Genomic DNA, 14,024 nt, shown 5'->3' with positions numbered 1-14,024 from the left:
TAGGGACAGCCGGGTCACAGGGCCCCAGGGCCACCTCTGCAAGTGACAGCTGGGTCACAGGGCCCCAGGGCCACCTCTGCTAGGAACAGCTGGGTTACAGGGCCCCAGGGCCACCTCTGCCAGTGACAGCTGGGTCACAGGGCCCCAGGGCCACCTCTGCTAGGGACAGCCGGGTTACAGGGCCCCAGGGCCACCTCTGCTAGGGACAGCCGGGTCACAGGGCCCCAGGGCCACCTCTGCTAGGGACAGCCGGGTCACAGAGCGCCAGTGCCACCTCTGCCCCTCAGCCTCCCCCTCTCCCCAGCCTTTCTGCTCCTCCACTCTGCTGGCCTCCCCTGGGTTATCCTGGGTTAGCTGGCCTCCCTCCCCGGCCTCTGAGATGCTCCAAGCTCATCTTGCAGTGTGGGGGATTTTCTGCAACCCAGGCTCTGTCCAGGGCAGCACGACCCTCTGGATTAGAGGGACACAAAGCCCAAATTGCCCAGGTGGGTGCTGGGCCCATGGCAGGGACAGCAGCTGGAATGAGAAGGTCCCAGTGGAGTGGGATGGATGGGCTGCACTTCAACAGCAGGCTTGGAATAGGAATGCTTTGGAAAACCCTTGGGAAACCCTTGCTGTAAGACATGAGGAGTCAAATACCAAGCCCAGCACAACTTCAGGGCTGGGGGCAGAGAGCCCTGACAGGCTCCTGTGACACTGTCACACTGAGAGGCCACCCTGCCCTGAGGGGTCTCAGCATTCCCTGGGGAAGCTGGCACTCCATGGGGTTCAAGGACAGGAGCTGCTCTCTCCAGGTGTCTTTAACCTGGCTGACACTGTCCCTCTTCCCCCCACAGCCTCCTCAAGGTCTCCTTTTCTCATTGCAAAAGGTTTTTTGAGTGCTTGATCTTAGCAAGGTCCTGGATATTGGCTGGGGCAATGCCAAAAAGAGAAGCTGTGGATCCCTGGATCCCTGGAAGTGTCCAAGGCCAGACTGGACGGGGCTTGAAGCAGCCTGGGCCAGTGCAGAGTGTCCCTGCCTGGCTCTTAGAAACTCCTACCAGCCCTTAAATCACACTTGGAGGTGTCTGGGACAACAAGCACTGAGCTCAGGGGCTTTTAACCTCCTCAAGTCTGCCTGACTGGCCATGGGCAGCACCTCTGCACCCAAGGAGAAGATCCTTGGGGTGAGAACCACGTGTGGAATGTGCCTTCTCCATGCCCACCCCTCCAGGGCAGCCTGCTCTATCACTGTCCCCATTGAGGCACGAGGCCATGAGGAGCCTGGTGGGTTTTCAGCTGGGCAGCCCTGCAGGGATCCATCAGCAGGGCCAGCACCTGGGGCTGCAGCAGGGCCAGCTCTGGAGAGCCACAGACTGGTCCCTGCGTGTTTGTCACCACCCCAGTGACACTGCCCTGAGTCAGGGGGCTGGAATTGCCCTGGCTCCCTCCTGAATTAAAGAGCAGCTCTGTGCCAGTTGTCAGCTCAGGAGACATTCCAGGGCACAGCAGTGACCCAGTTCAGGGAAATATTTTATTCTTCTCAGCTAAAATTAGAGGAGACCCCAAATGATCATTGTCAGTGCCCTCCCTTCCTTCCCCCCCTGGGATCTGCACAAAGCTCATCCTCCCCTGAAGGGGGATTTTCTACAATCCCAGATTCTGTCTCCAAGGTACCGGTTACAAACATCACAGGATTATCACAGCTCTCATTTTCCCTAGAAATCTTTTCACACCATGCATGGAGCTAAATCTGGTTCTCCAGCCCTCCCCCACCTACATCTGCAAGCCTGGGAACTCCCTTCTACCTCCAACTCTTACTATTTTGGTGCCTCCTGGACTGGCCCTGGTTCTCAGAATCGATGATTTTGGAGAAATTCCTACTTTTATCTGTTTTTTTCACAGATTTCTGCCTCTTCAAGATGAAGAGAGAAGCTTTGAAATGTCACCCCAAGGAATTACAAGCTGGGATCCACAGGCACCCCTGAGTCTGTGTTTTTATCCTCCCTGGGACCTCCAGTCTCTCCATCCCCTGGGTCTCCAGGCAGGTCCCATTCCTGGATATTTGCAAATGTGAGATCTGCCCGAGGGTTTCCCACTCCCCTGTGAGAGGATGAAGGCAGGGAACCTGTCCTGCATGCTGGGGTTTGGACTGGGAGGGGAAGGGGTTGGAGTGGGAGGGGAAGGGGTTGGAGTGCCCTTACTTCCTCTCCTCCAGGTTGGAGTTGGGATTCTTCATCTCCATTAGAGCACAGCCAAATTTCTACAGAAAAGGAACAAAAAAGGCCATCAGTTTTGCCAGGTTTTGCAGGAAACCAAGCCCTGAGCACAGCCTGGGCCGTGGCTCTGCTCCCTGCTTGCTGTTCCCAGCTTCCCCGGTCACAGCCCCCCAGCCAGGGGACTGTCACCTTCTGTGTGACACTGCTGGGGGTCACACAGGACAAACTGAACATTGGATCAGTGGCTATGTCCTGGCAGGGAACCAGGAGATATCCCTGCTCCAGAGCAGGCTGGAGGCAGCTACAGCACCTGGACCTGTTTTGGGTCCTTCCAGCTCAGTCTGAGCCAAAAGTGGACGTTCCTGGCCCTGCTGTCCCCTGCTGTCCCCTGCTGTCCTACCTCTCCATTCTCAGGGGGGTCCCCGTTGCCGAAGGTGCTGGTGACCACCAGGACCATGGTCTCGTGCTCCAGGTGCACCACATCATACTCATCCATGGACATCACCTGGGGGCACAGAGAGGGCACAGAGAGCTGGGAGCCTCCTGGGCTGGCTGGGCTGGGGACAGCCCATCCCTGCTGAGACCTCTGCACGGGGAGGGTGGGAACAGGAGCCTGGAGGGACAGGGCCAGCCCTGGGGCTGCCACCTCAGGGGCCACAGCTGCAATCAGTGCAGGAAATCAGGGATTTTCCTCCAAGCCAGACCCACAGGGGCACACCCTGAAGGCCCTTGGCAGCTGTTTTCACACCATGATCTCACACCCATCGTGTGTCAGGAGCAATACCTTGGCATCAAAGGCGTGTTTGAAGATCTCACAGAGGGTTTTTGCATAGACCTGGGACTTCCCCGTTTCCGTGGCATACAGGATGGTGGCCTTGACCCTCTTGGCCATGGCTTGGCCCATCAGCTTGGCTGAGAACTTCACAGCCCTGGGAAGCAGGAATAAATCCCAGTCAGAGCTTGGTCCTGACCCATGCCTCCAGCCCAGACCTTTTCATTTCCTATTAAATGATCAGCCTTACAAAGCTGTAGCATCAGTTTTTTGGTTGTCACATGGCAAACAGGGAAGCCTTGGAAGAGCTCAGTGTGTCAGAGAGGAGAGGAGATGGGGGAGCTTGGACAGAGCTCAAATACCTGGGTGGGGTGAAGGAGGAAAATGCTAAACCAGGCACGGGGGTGGTATTTCTGCAGGGGCACAGAAGCAGGAGGAGAATCAGGGGCAGGGAAAATAAAAAAGGAGAGGAGAGGGAGAGGGAGAGGGAGAGGGAGAGGGAGAGGGAGAGGGAGAGGGAGAGGGAGAGGGAGAGGGAGAGGGAGAGGGAGAGGGAGAGGGAGAGGGAGAGGGAGAGGGAGAGGGAGAGGAGAGGAGAGGAGAGGAGAGGAGAGGAGAGGAGAGGAGAGGAGAGGAGAGGAGAGGAGAGGAGAGGAGAGGAGAGGAGAGGAGAGGAAAAAGAGGAACCAACCAGAGGTGGAGCTACAGGAGGAACAGCAGCTCCTCCATCCCTTAAATCCAACCCAACCCTGCTGCACAGAGCCTGGGGACACCCAGGTCACCCAGAGCTGTCCCAGTGCCTGTGATTTGCACTCTGGTGACCCCCAGACCTCCCCTGGGAGGAGCAGGCACATTTATCCCAGCCTTGTGCCCAGCTGGCTCTTTCCTGTGCCTCAGCCCTGCCTGGGGGCTTTTCCTCCAGTTTTCCCCCAGGCTCAGGGCACACAGAGGGGCCCTGGGGGGGGCTCCAGCCTCTCCCCAACCCTGGCCCAGCTGATGCAGCACCAGGAATGCTGATTCCTTGTCTGTGGCACCACTGGGAGCAGCGTGATGGGGGCAGGGGTTGAGGGTTTGTCATTTTAGGAACATTCATAGTCACATCAATCACATCAACACTGTTCTTCCTACATGCCAAACATTTTTTTTTCCTAAGTGGACCACCAAGCCTTTAAATGGGGCCACCAGAGAGGCAGAAATCCATTAGGTCTGGATTTAGGCTGCTGTTGCAACAGGGAAAGTTGATTTTTGGGAGGCTGAGGGAGCACGAAGCCTCTCTGTGGCCTCTGCAGGAGGAAGGGCTGCCTGATTCGCTTTGACAGCCCTTGCCCCAGGTTTTTGAGTTCAGCAGGGCTCCTGCAGCTCCTTCAGGGGAGCTGTGGGGAACAGAGGCTGCAGCTGGAGTGGTCACACTGGGCAGGAGGAGTCCAGCTTCCCCCTGCCCCTCCTGCCCAGAAATACTCTGGGTTTGGGGAATCATTTCGGGAGGACAAAAGAGGAAAGAAGAGGTGGAAACTCCTCCAGGCTGGTTCATCCTGCCTGCCCCTGGCAGCTCCTCTCCATGGCAGGGTCAGCCTCAGGAACATTTCTGTTTGCTGCTGCATCACCACCCTCAGTGCACTTCTGTCCCTTTGTCCTCCCGTGGTGGCAGTGTCCCCTGTCCCCAGGGCAGGGAAGAGGCAGGCACTGCAGGTCCAAAGGCTCAGATTTGGCCAGACTTTTGATTTTGGACAGGCACCAAATCATGCTCAAGGCTCTGGGCTCAGGCTGCCTCTTCTTCAGCTGATAAGCCCAGATCCAGACAGGATTAATGGTGAATTACAAAAATAATTCCTTTCCCTACACAGGAACAATGGAGATTTTGTTTTAAATGGCCTGCCACGCTCACATTTTTATAAAACCATCCCTCAATGGGGCAGAGGGGAGCAATAAAAGCATTTTTTCTCCCAACTCCATGAATCCTGCCGCTCTCCCCCAGCCCCAGTGTCAGCTGCAGGAGCACATTCCTCAGCTGCTGCTCCTGTTTATGGATGCACCACGGAGAGCAGCTCGCAGGAGGTGACAGCTGAAGAGTGGGAACAAATTGATAGCAGGGATTTGGGGAAACTGAAGCGTGGGGAGATGCTGTGACGAGCCAAGGCCACCTGGCAGCCTGGCCACCGTCCCCAGGGCACACCCAGCCCGCTCCTGCCTTGGCCCAGGGCTCTGCTGCCACAGAACCAGCAGCTCCTCTCTGCCAATGGCCCCCAGGTGAGGAATTTGGGCCAGAATCAGCCAAAGGGTCCAAACTGAGCTTCATTCCTGCACCCCTGCTGCTGAGGAGCCTTGGCAGGGAAGAGGGACTGGGGTGGCCCTTTGCCAGGGGTCAACTGACCATGAAGTGCAAATCTCAGCTCAGCCCTGATCCATCTGCTGCCTGCAGGGAGATTCCTCCTTCCCACCTCCCCCCTTCCTTCCAAAGCAGGTGTTTGGAGGGTTGGGCACACACTGGGGGCAGGCTCTCCTCATGTAGGGAAAAGTCAGTAGGAAAAGGAGGAATATGGACGGGAGTTTGATCTCCTCAGTGCCAGCACAGCCCTGAAGAGGGAGGGGGGATCTTCCTGCCCCAAGAAAAGGAAAACGGGCAAAACACCCTCCAAAAGTGGGAAAGCCATCCCTGAGCATCAAAACCTCCTAACCAGAGAGTGAACAGCTCTGGAGAGCAGACAACACCCAGGATCTGGGATTCACCTGGTCACACCCCTTTTGGTGGTCTGAGGGGTGCTCAAAGGACTGCCTGTGCCCCCAGCTGTCCCTCAGGGCAGGTAAAGCCTTCAGTGGCCCAAAGCCCAGGCTCAGAGCCCATCATCTGTAGGGTGATGCACACACCCACAGGGTGCTCAAATCCAGGACCAGCCCCAAACATTCCAGCTCTTTCCAGAGCCTGCTGGTACTCACTTTGCCAGCTTCTTAAAGCCAATGGCCCTCTTCTTGGTGGGTGTCCCATTGACCCCTTTCCAGACATGGGTGTTCCAGGGGTCCGGCTAGGAGAGGGAAAAGCAGGATCAGAGGGTGGGGAGTGCCCAGAGCTTGGAGAAATGCAGCATCCACAGCACTGAGAGTTAAATGCTTCCTGTCAGGAAGGGGAGGAATAGCTGCTACTGCACAGCTCTTCCTCTCCTCTCTACGTCCCTGATCCTTGGAGCCTTGTGGGGGGTTTGTTCGGGCTGTGGAACATGCCCAGGAAAATTGCAATCTAATAAACCCTCCTGGCTTGTAACAGCATCTGGCCAATTGCTCTGTCACCTCTCGAGGGGAGCGTTAATAGGCCACAGCCAAAAAGTAGACAGCGCCAGAAGGGGAGAGGTGATGGAAACAGATCCTTTCCCCTGCTCTGGCCACAGGTTTTTTTTCCCTAAGAGGCCCTTTGGGAAGGGGAGGCAGCTGAAGGCAGGAGCAGGCACACAGAAGCTCATTCCGTGCCCTTCCAGGCTGCAATCAGAGCCAGGAAGCATCGGGGTGCCTGGTGGGCTGGTTAAGGAGTGAACAGACTGCTCCTGCTCTGTCATTATTCCTTAAGGGCTCTTGACTAAAGGTCACATTGTGTGGAAAGCACCGGAGCAGGGATGGCTGGATAACAAGAGAGGGTTTGCTGAGGGGATTTTCCTCATGGGCTGCAGGGTTGAACACCCCAGCAGCAGTGCTTGATCCCCTGCTGGGCCTGCTGGGCTGCAGCCCCTGTCCCACTGCTGGATCCCCTGGGTGCAGGAGCCAGCCTCTCAACCCTGCAGGCTGGACTGGGGCATGGGATATGGGATTTGGGATATGGGATATGGAATTTGGGATATGGGATATAGGATACGGGATTTGGGATATGGGATATGGGATATAGGATATGGGATTTGGGATATGGGATCCAGGAGCCATCCTCTCAAAACTGCAGGCTGGACTGGGGCATGGGATATGGGATTTGGGATATGGGATATGGGATTTGGGATATGGGATATAGGATATGGGATTTGGGATCCAGGAGGCATCCTCTCAAACCTTCAGGCTGGAATTTGATATGGGATATGGGATTTGGGATATGGGATATGGGATTTGGGATATGGGATATGGGTTATGGGATATGGGATATGGGCTATGGGATATGGGATATGGGATTTGGGATCCAGGAGCCATCCTCTCAAACCTGCAGGCTGGAATGGGATATGGGATATGGGATTTGGGATATGGGATTTGGGATCCAGGAGCCATCCTCTCAAACCTGCAGGCTGGAATGGGATATGGGTTATGGGATATTGGATATGGGTTATGGGATATGGGATATGGGATATGGGATATGGGATATGGGATATGGGATATGGGATACAGGAGCCATCCACTCAAACTGTAGGCTGGAATGGGATATGGGATTTGGGATATGGGATTTGGGATTTGGGATATGGGATATGGGATATGGGATACAAGAGCCATCCTCTCAAACCTGCAGGCTGGAATGGGATATGGGATTTGGGATATGGGATATGGGATATGGGATATGGGCTATGGGATATGGGCTATGGGATATGGGATACAGGAGCCATCCTCTCAAACCTGCAGGCTGGGATGGGATATGGGATTTGGGATATGGGATATGGGATACAGGAGCTATCCTCTCAAACCTGCAGGCTGGAGAGGATTTGGGATCCAGGAGCCTTCCAGGCCATTTCCTCATCCACCCATTAGGCACTTCCAAAAGGGTGATTAAAAATTGGGAGCTCAGGTGTCCCACATCCCCACGGAGGGGCAATCCCCCATTATTACACTGTGCTGGGGTGAGATATCCATAGTGAAGGAACTGGATGGTGTCCCTCTCCTTCCTGCCCCTCCTGAGCTCCCAGTCCCACCCCGCCCTCGGCCAGAGGTGGGGACAGCACCTGGTACTCGAAGGAGGGCGTCAGGCGGTAGTTGAGCATCTCCTGGTGGAAGACGGGGGTGATGCTGCCCGACATGGGCGGCACGATCCACACCCAGTCGGCGGGACAGCCCCCCCGGCACCGGTACTCGTTCTCCATGTGCTTGATGAAGGACTCGGTGGCTGAGTGGTGATCCACGATGGTCACCTTGTCACTCTGTCAGGGGACAAGAAAGCAGAGCCAGCAGCTGTCAACTCATCCCAGAGGGAAAAAGCCAAAATTTTACATTTGGAGCTGTTTGTCCCAAATATTCCTTACTCCCATGGTGTTTGGGGATGATCCAAGGTGGCTGCTGACCCTGGTCTTCCCTTGGGGGCTCTAAAGTGCTTTGAAAATAGATGTCCTATGGAGGCCCTGTTCCCCCTGTCCTGGCCAAGTAAAGATGGGATGGCTGGGATGGAGCATCCTCTGCTCAGACCCTTGGGAAGCTCTTCCAGTGGGGCAGCTCCCACCCAGCTCTGGAAGGACTCCCACCCCTTGAAGCTGGCTCACCAAGGACTGGTTTTGTGTCTGAGGGAGAGCCTGGGCCAGTTCCTGCCTCATGGATAGGTCAGAAGGGCTGGATTTTCCCCCTTTTGGGATATTCCTTCTGGACCAACAGGACTAAGGTGCTGGTGGTGTTGTTTTACAACATCCAGAGTGTGGAGATTATTAAATCTCACTGCAGCAGCCCAGATTCGGGAGGCACGGCCCAGTTTCAGCCATGGTCCTTGGGTGGATGTCTCCACACTTGTCCCACCCAGTCCCTGTGTCCCTCCAGCTGGCCCAGGCACAGCAGGTCTGGGGTACCTGGAAGCTGTAGAGCACTGCGATGTTGATCTCCACCAGGGCCTGGTCCTTCCACAGCGAGGACGTTTTCCTCATATCCAGGTTCATTTTCTTGGCCACTTGCTGTAACAACAAGGGGCAGGAGGGGAAGGATTTAATGGCCAAGAAACAAGGACTGGAGAGCTCTGCCCCAGGCTGGCACAAGGCACCCACAGGGCAGGGAAGGGCTGATGTTGTGCCTTCCTCTGGAAGAAATCCTGCCTTTTCCTCTCCATGGCAGGAGCACGGCCTTTCCTCCTCCCTGAGCAGAGGCAGGTGACCAAATGCTGCTGAGGAGGCCACCAGGAGCAGCTGGACACTCACACTGCTCCCACCCCTCTGGTTTTCAGGAGACTGGGGAGGGACAGAGCCTCTCTAAATAACACAACATTCCCTGGGAGGTTTTGATGGATCCAGACCCCCTGCACGGGCACCTTCCCAAGGCTTGGCTTTGTCTCTCCCAGTGTGGGCAGTCCCTGAGCCATGGGACCAGCTGGAGGGTCCCCAAGGGCACACATGTCCCTGAGGAGCCACCAAGGGTCTCTGCACCCTTTCATGTTTCAGCACTTATCCTCAACTGAGCACCCAACCAGGTGCCTGCTGATCCCTAAGATTCTTTGGGAAGTCTGTGGGAAGCTCCACAGGGATCACACTGGCTGTGTCAGACACCTGCTGGCCCCGCAGAACACAGAGACCTTGCCAACCTTGGCCATGTGGCTCCAGGAGAATTCCCAGAATTCCCAGAATGACCAGGTTGGAAGAGACCTTCAAGATCATCAAGTCCAACCCAGCCATAACACCTCAACTAAACCTTGGCACCCAGTGCCACACCCAGGCTTTGTTAAACACACCCAGGGATGGGGACTCCACCACCTCCCTGGGCAGCCATGCCAGAACTTTATCACTCTTTCCATAAAAAACTTTTTCTGAATATCCAGCCTGATTTCCCTTGGTGCAGCTTGAGGCTGTGTCCTCTGGTTCTGTCAGTGCTGCCTGGAGAAAGAGCCCAGCCCCAGCTGAGCACAGGCACCTGTCAGGGGGTTAGAGAGAGTGATGAGGGCACCCCTGAGTGTCCTTTTCTCCAGGCTGAGCACCCCCAGCTCCCTCAGGGGTTCCTGACAGGGTTTGTGTTCCCAGCCCCTCTCCAGCCTCGTTGCCTCTGGATGCGCTCAAACATCTCAAAGTCCTTCCCAACCTGAGGGACCCAGAGCTGAGCCCAGAAGGGACATCCTGTGCTCTCCCAGTGTCCTGCCTGCTCCCCAGTGACCCCAGAGCCCACCAGGAGCAGCAGGAGGTACCTCCAGGATGTTGTAGCGGGAGTTGTCGCAGTAGTCGCGGACGCCGATCTCCGTGCCCATGTACCAGCCGCTGAAGGGGCAGGCCGAGAACTCCAAGCCCCCGATCTCCAGGAGCATGTTGGAAACGGCTGGCAGCCCGTACCACTTCAGGCCCAGGTCCTTAAACCACTCAAACCTGCCAGGGAAAAGGTCAGGATTAGGCAACCAGCCAGGAATTCCCTTCCCAATGCAGGCAGGGGGAGGGAAGGTCACTTTGCCACCAGGGTGAAGGCCTTGAGCAGAACATTTCCATCAGTACTCTCTTTGGGGCTGTTCATGGGGACAAGGTGATTATGGAGGGGTGTAAGCCCTGGGAGGCTTCAAGGAAAAGGAAATTTTCCAAGGAAATCAATCTGGATACAAGGGAAAACCCTGAGACATGGACACAACCTCCCTGCCAACTTCCCTGAAGGGAAGACCTGGGAGAGGGTTTTGGGTGAAGCCCCCAGGCCATGGCAAGGGTGGAACCAGGGGAGCTCCGTCCTGCTGATCCCCTCGAGCAGTCCTGGGGCTGCCCCTGACTCACTTGGGGTGCCGGATGGGCACTTCCAGCACGAGCTCTGGTGGGATTTCGAAGAGCTCGGGGTCGTTGCCGTTGGCTTGGAGGAGCAGGGGCAGGATATCGAAGCGCCCGTATGGAGCCTTCCAGCCTTGCTGGATGCAGATCTGCAGGGAAAAAAAAGGCAGGGTTGGTGTCCCAGCAGGTCACCTGCTCTTCAGACACAGTGGGCAGGGAATTCTGTGGTGCTGGGCACAGCTCCTGGCAGGATTTCTGTCCTTGTGGTTGAGCAAAGGGAGATACAAACAGGGGGTGGCCTGTCCCAGCTCACCCATGGCCAAGTCAGGGGAATTTAGGCTGCAAATGAGCCTGGAATTGATCCCCAGTAGGATCATGGCTTGTGCCTGTAGTGGTGAAGGAGAAAATGGGTGACAAAAGCAGAAAAGTGACAAAATCCAGCTTTTACTCCTGGGAAAAAAATCTGAGGGTGACACAAACCCAACCTCCCCAGGTGGGGCTGCACTGGACAATCCCAACCTGCTTGACTCAACTCCTCCTCCCTCTAGGGGTACTCAGAATTCCGAGCAGGCACGGGAAGGGTGAGTTTAATGTGGGAAATGGATTTGTAGAGAATTCTCAAAGCCTGACAGAAGGCCCACACAATGTGCATCTGTATGCAAACCTTGAGATAAGAAATGCTGAGTTAGAAATGCCATGGGATGGGACAGACATTCTTGGGAGAGAAATGGAGCTAGAAACAAGGTTTCAAAGGATGGCCTTGCAAATAAGACTGGATACTTTGGAGAAATAGAGCTATGAAAGATCATTGTAGGGGACCCATGAGGGGTAATTTTAGATGATTGGCTTTAAGGCATTTACAGCATGGAGTGGCTAAAGCTGATAGGCCAAGAAACGCTTACAGTGTATTGTAACTAGGAAATAATTAGCTTCTGATTGTGATGGCATGAATTATGACATCTGTATTGTCTCAGCCTCCTCATGAGACCGAAAATGGAATAAAAATTCTTCAAACACCTCTCAGTTGCCCCATCTCTCATTTATGGGGACAAGGTGATTATGGAGGGGTGTAAGGCCTGGGAGACTTCAAGGAAAAGAAAACTTTCCAAGGAAATCAATCTGGATACAAGGGAAAGCCCTGAGACACGGACACAACTCCCTGCCAGCTCTGCCAGCTTCACTGGAGGGAAGACCTGGGAGAGGGTTTTGGGTGAAGCCCTGTCCTAGGGTGATGTTATGATGCTTGTATCCCCATTGGTGTGTTCTGTTTATGCTGGATATTATGCTCTGTGCCTTCAAGACTGGCTCTGAAGAGTGAATGTTTTGTTTTGGTTTGTTTTGTTTTGTTATCAGCCACTCCCCCACAGCTGGAGGGACACACAGATGGAGCAGTACATAGTGCTGCTTTGGCTTTTTGCTTGGCTTTTTGCTTTGCTCTTGCTTCTGCTCATTAGTTTGTTTAGCTAAGCAGTCCGAATCTTTCCCTGGACTGTTTTTCCTTCCCTTTTTAGGAACCACTCGAGCCTGCTCTGGACTGGGACCTGGGAGCACCGAGAGTTGGCACCTTGTGGCTGCAGCAGCTGCCCCGGCGCCAGAGGGACTGATAACAGAGTGACCACCCCAGGAGAGACTTTCTGAATTTGTCATCTTTTTCGGAGCAGTGACAGAATGGTGTCACCCAGTATTGTTCATTTTATGTGCTGGGGGTGCTGTGCCTGTTAAATAAACAGGTTCTTTCCACTTCTCTCCGAGGAATTCTTCCCAAAATGGTTGGGGAGAGGGGCCTTGTGGGTTTGCTTTCTGGAGGCGCCCCTTGGGAGGCTTTCTCCCAAATTTGCCCTGAACCAGGACAAGCCCCCAGGCCAAGGCAAGGGTGGAGAAGGCTCAGGAAGGGCAGGGTCAGACAGGCTGGTACCTCGGTGAGCTCCACGTTGGCGGGGTCGCCCAGCACGGAGCCGTCGGGCTGTTTGTAGCCGGCGTAGCGGATCAGCTGCGCGTTCCAGATGCGGAAGTCGTGCTTGCTGTCCGTGCGCTGCGGGAAGATGGTGATGGCAGACCTGGGGGGAAAGGCAGCTGCTGAAGGCCACGAGCTGAGGTGCTGGAGGAAAAGTGCTGCCACCACCTCTGGATGTGCCCTGAGTGAGTCCCAGGGAGTTGGGGCACTGGTGGGTCTGGAATTTGGGGTGTTCCCAGCTCCTGGCTGCTCACAGGGGGTTTCAGATAGATCTGGAGAGCAGTCCAAGCTCTGTGCCAGATGCAGAATATAGGAAATGGGAAATAATGGGAAAATCTTCCCTCTGAGGTCCAACAGGCAGCAAGAAGAGAGAGACACTTGAACCAGCAGGACTCCTCCACCCCAGGTCAGGTCCCTCTAACCCTTCCCAGGACTCCTGCTGGCTGTGCAGTGCCCAGACCCAACGGCAGCAGGGCCAAAGCTGGGTCTCCACTCACCCAGAGGCCCTCGGATTCAAAGCTTGGTGGCTCCCTGGTGGCTCACCTGAGGTTCCCCTTGTTGGTGGCGTACTTGATGTGGTTGCAGATGTAATTGAACATCCCATGGGCCGTGGTGCAGTCCCGGGCATCGAACACCTGGAACAGGGAAGCAGTTGTGGGGATGTTCCCGCTCCTAGGGCAGAGCCAGGCAGAGGAAACACAGCACATGGAGAACTCCAGGCACCACTGTGGCTTCTCAGGGATCTAGGGCTCTGTAATTATGTGTTCCCTGCCTTTGGAACATGTGGATGTCTAATCCAGCTGCCCCTTTTGCTTTGGAGAGGTGACTCATCTGCTGCTCAGGCAAAAACCTCCTCATTCCCGTGCTCCCAACCTGCTGCTGTTCCTGCCTCATCCCCCAACAATTACAGAGTCTGCTCTGCTTCTCTTGTAGATCAGCACTCAAAGCTGGAGCAGGACAGGTGTCAGTCAGGGCTGGGGGACAGGGAATCAGGGAATCATGGAATGGTTTGTGTTGGGACTTTTAAAGAGCATCTCAGTCCACCCACTGCCTATGGCAGAGACACCTTCCACTATCCCAGGGTGCTTCCAAGCCCCGTCCAGCCTGGCCTTGGACACTTCCAGGGATCCAGGGGCAGCCATGAAAGCATGGGGAAATCATGACAGAAGATCAACAGAAGTGGCTGTGCCCATTCCCTATGTGAAGAAGCCACAGGAGCTGTTCAACAGCACTGGATTTGTTCCAGGTTACAGGAGGAGAGGACAGCTCTGTACCAAGGGATTCCCCGGGGATCACTGATTTCCAATCCTGCTCTGTGTTTCCCTTGCCAAGAGGGCACTGAGCCAAACCCTCCCCTGCTGGATCTCAATACTGAGGACAAATGTGTCCTGCTGCCTCTCTCCAGGTGGAGCAACAGGTTTGGAAGCAGCAGGAAAGATGTTGGAGCAGGATCTGATATTGGAAAACATCCCCTGGAGCACCAGCTTCCATTTCAGACTCAGCCA

The 14,024-nt window shown here is 55.2% G+C and overlaps 1 protein-coding gene across 2 annotated transcripts in view; it reads right to left on the bottom strand.

The window, feature by feature from the left end:
• Positions 1–14,024, bottom strand: part of NOS1 (nitric oxide synthase 1) — a 67,398-nt gene that overhangs the window by 17,446 nt on the left and 35,928 nt on the right. For both annotated transcript variants that reach the window (XM_059863300.1, XM_059863299.1), the window contains exons 7-16: positions 13,063–13,154; positions 12,481–12,622; positions 10,575–10,714; positions 10,010–10,184; positions 8,694–8,795; positions 7,866–8,060; positions 5,905–5,990; positions 2,983–3,127; positions 2,599–2,703; positions 2,184–2,242 (exon numbers count right to left, since the gene is read on the bottom strand). In XM_059863300.1, coding sequence (XP_059719283.1) covers positions 2,184–2,242; positions 2,599–2,703; positions 2,983–3,127; positions 5,905–5,990; positions 7,866–8,060; positions 8,694–8,795; positions 10,010–10,184; positions 10,575–10,714; positions 12,481–12,622; positions 13,063–13,154 — 1,241 coding nt within the window. The remainder of the gene's footprint in view (positions 1–2,183; positions 2,243–2,598; positions 2,704–2,982; positions 3,128–5,904; positions 5,991–7,865; positions 8,061–8,693; positions 8,796–10,009; positions 10,185–10,574; positions 10,715–12,480; positions 12,623–13,062; positions 13,155–14,024) is intronic.

The sequence above is a fragment of the Haemorhous mexicanus genome, chromosome 19 (genome assembly GCF_027477595.1).
Source record: "Haemorhous mexicanus isolate bHaeMex1 chromosome 19, bHaeMex1.pri, whole genome shotgun sequence".
Lineage (NCBI taxonomy): Eukaryota > Metazoa > Chordata > Aves > Passeriformes > Fringillidae > Haemorhous > Haemorhous mexicanus.
This window is presented reverse-complemented; position numbering and strand designations above follow the sequence as displayed.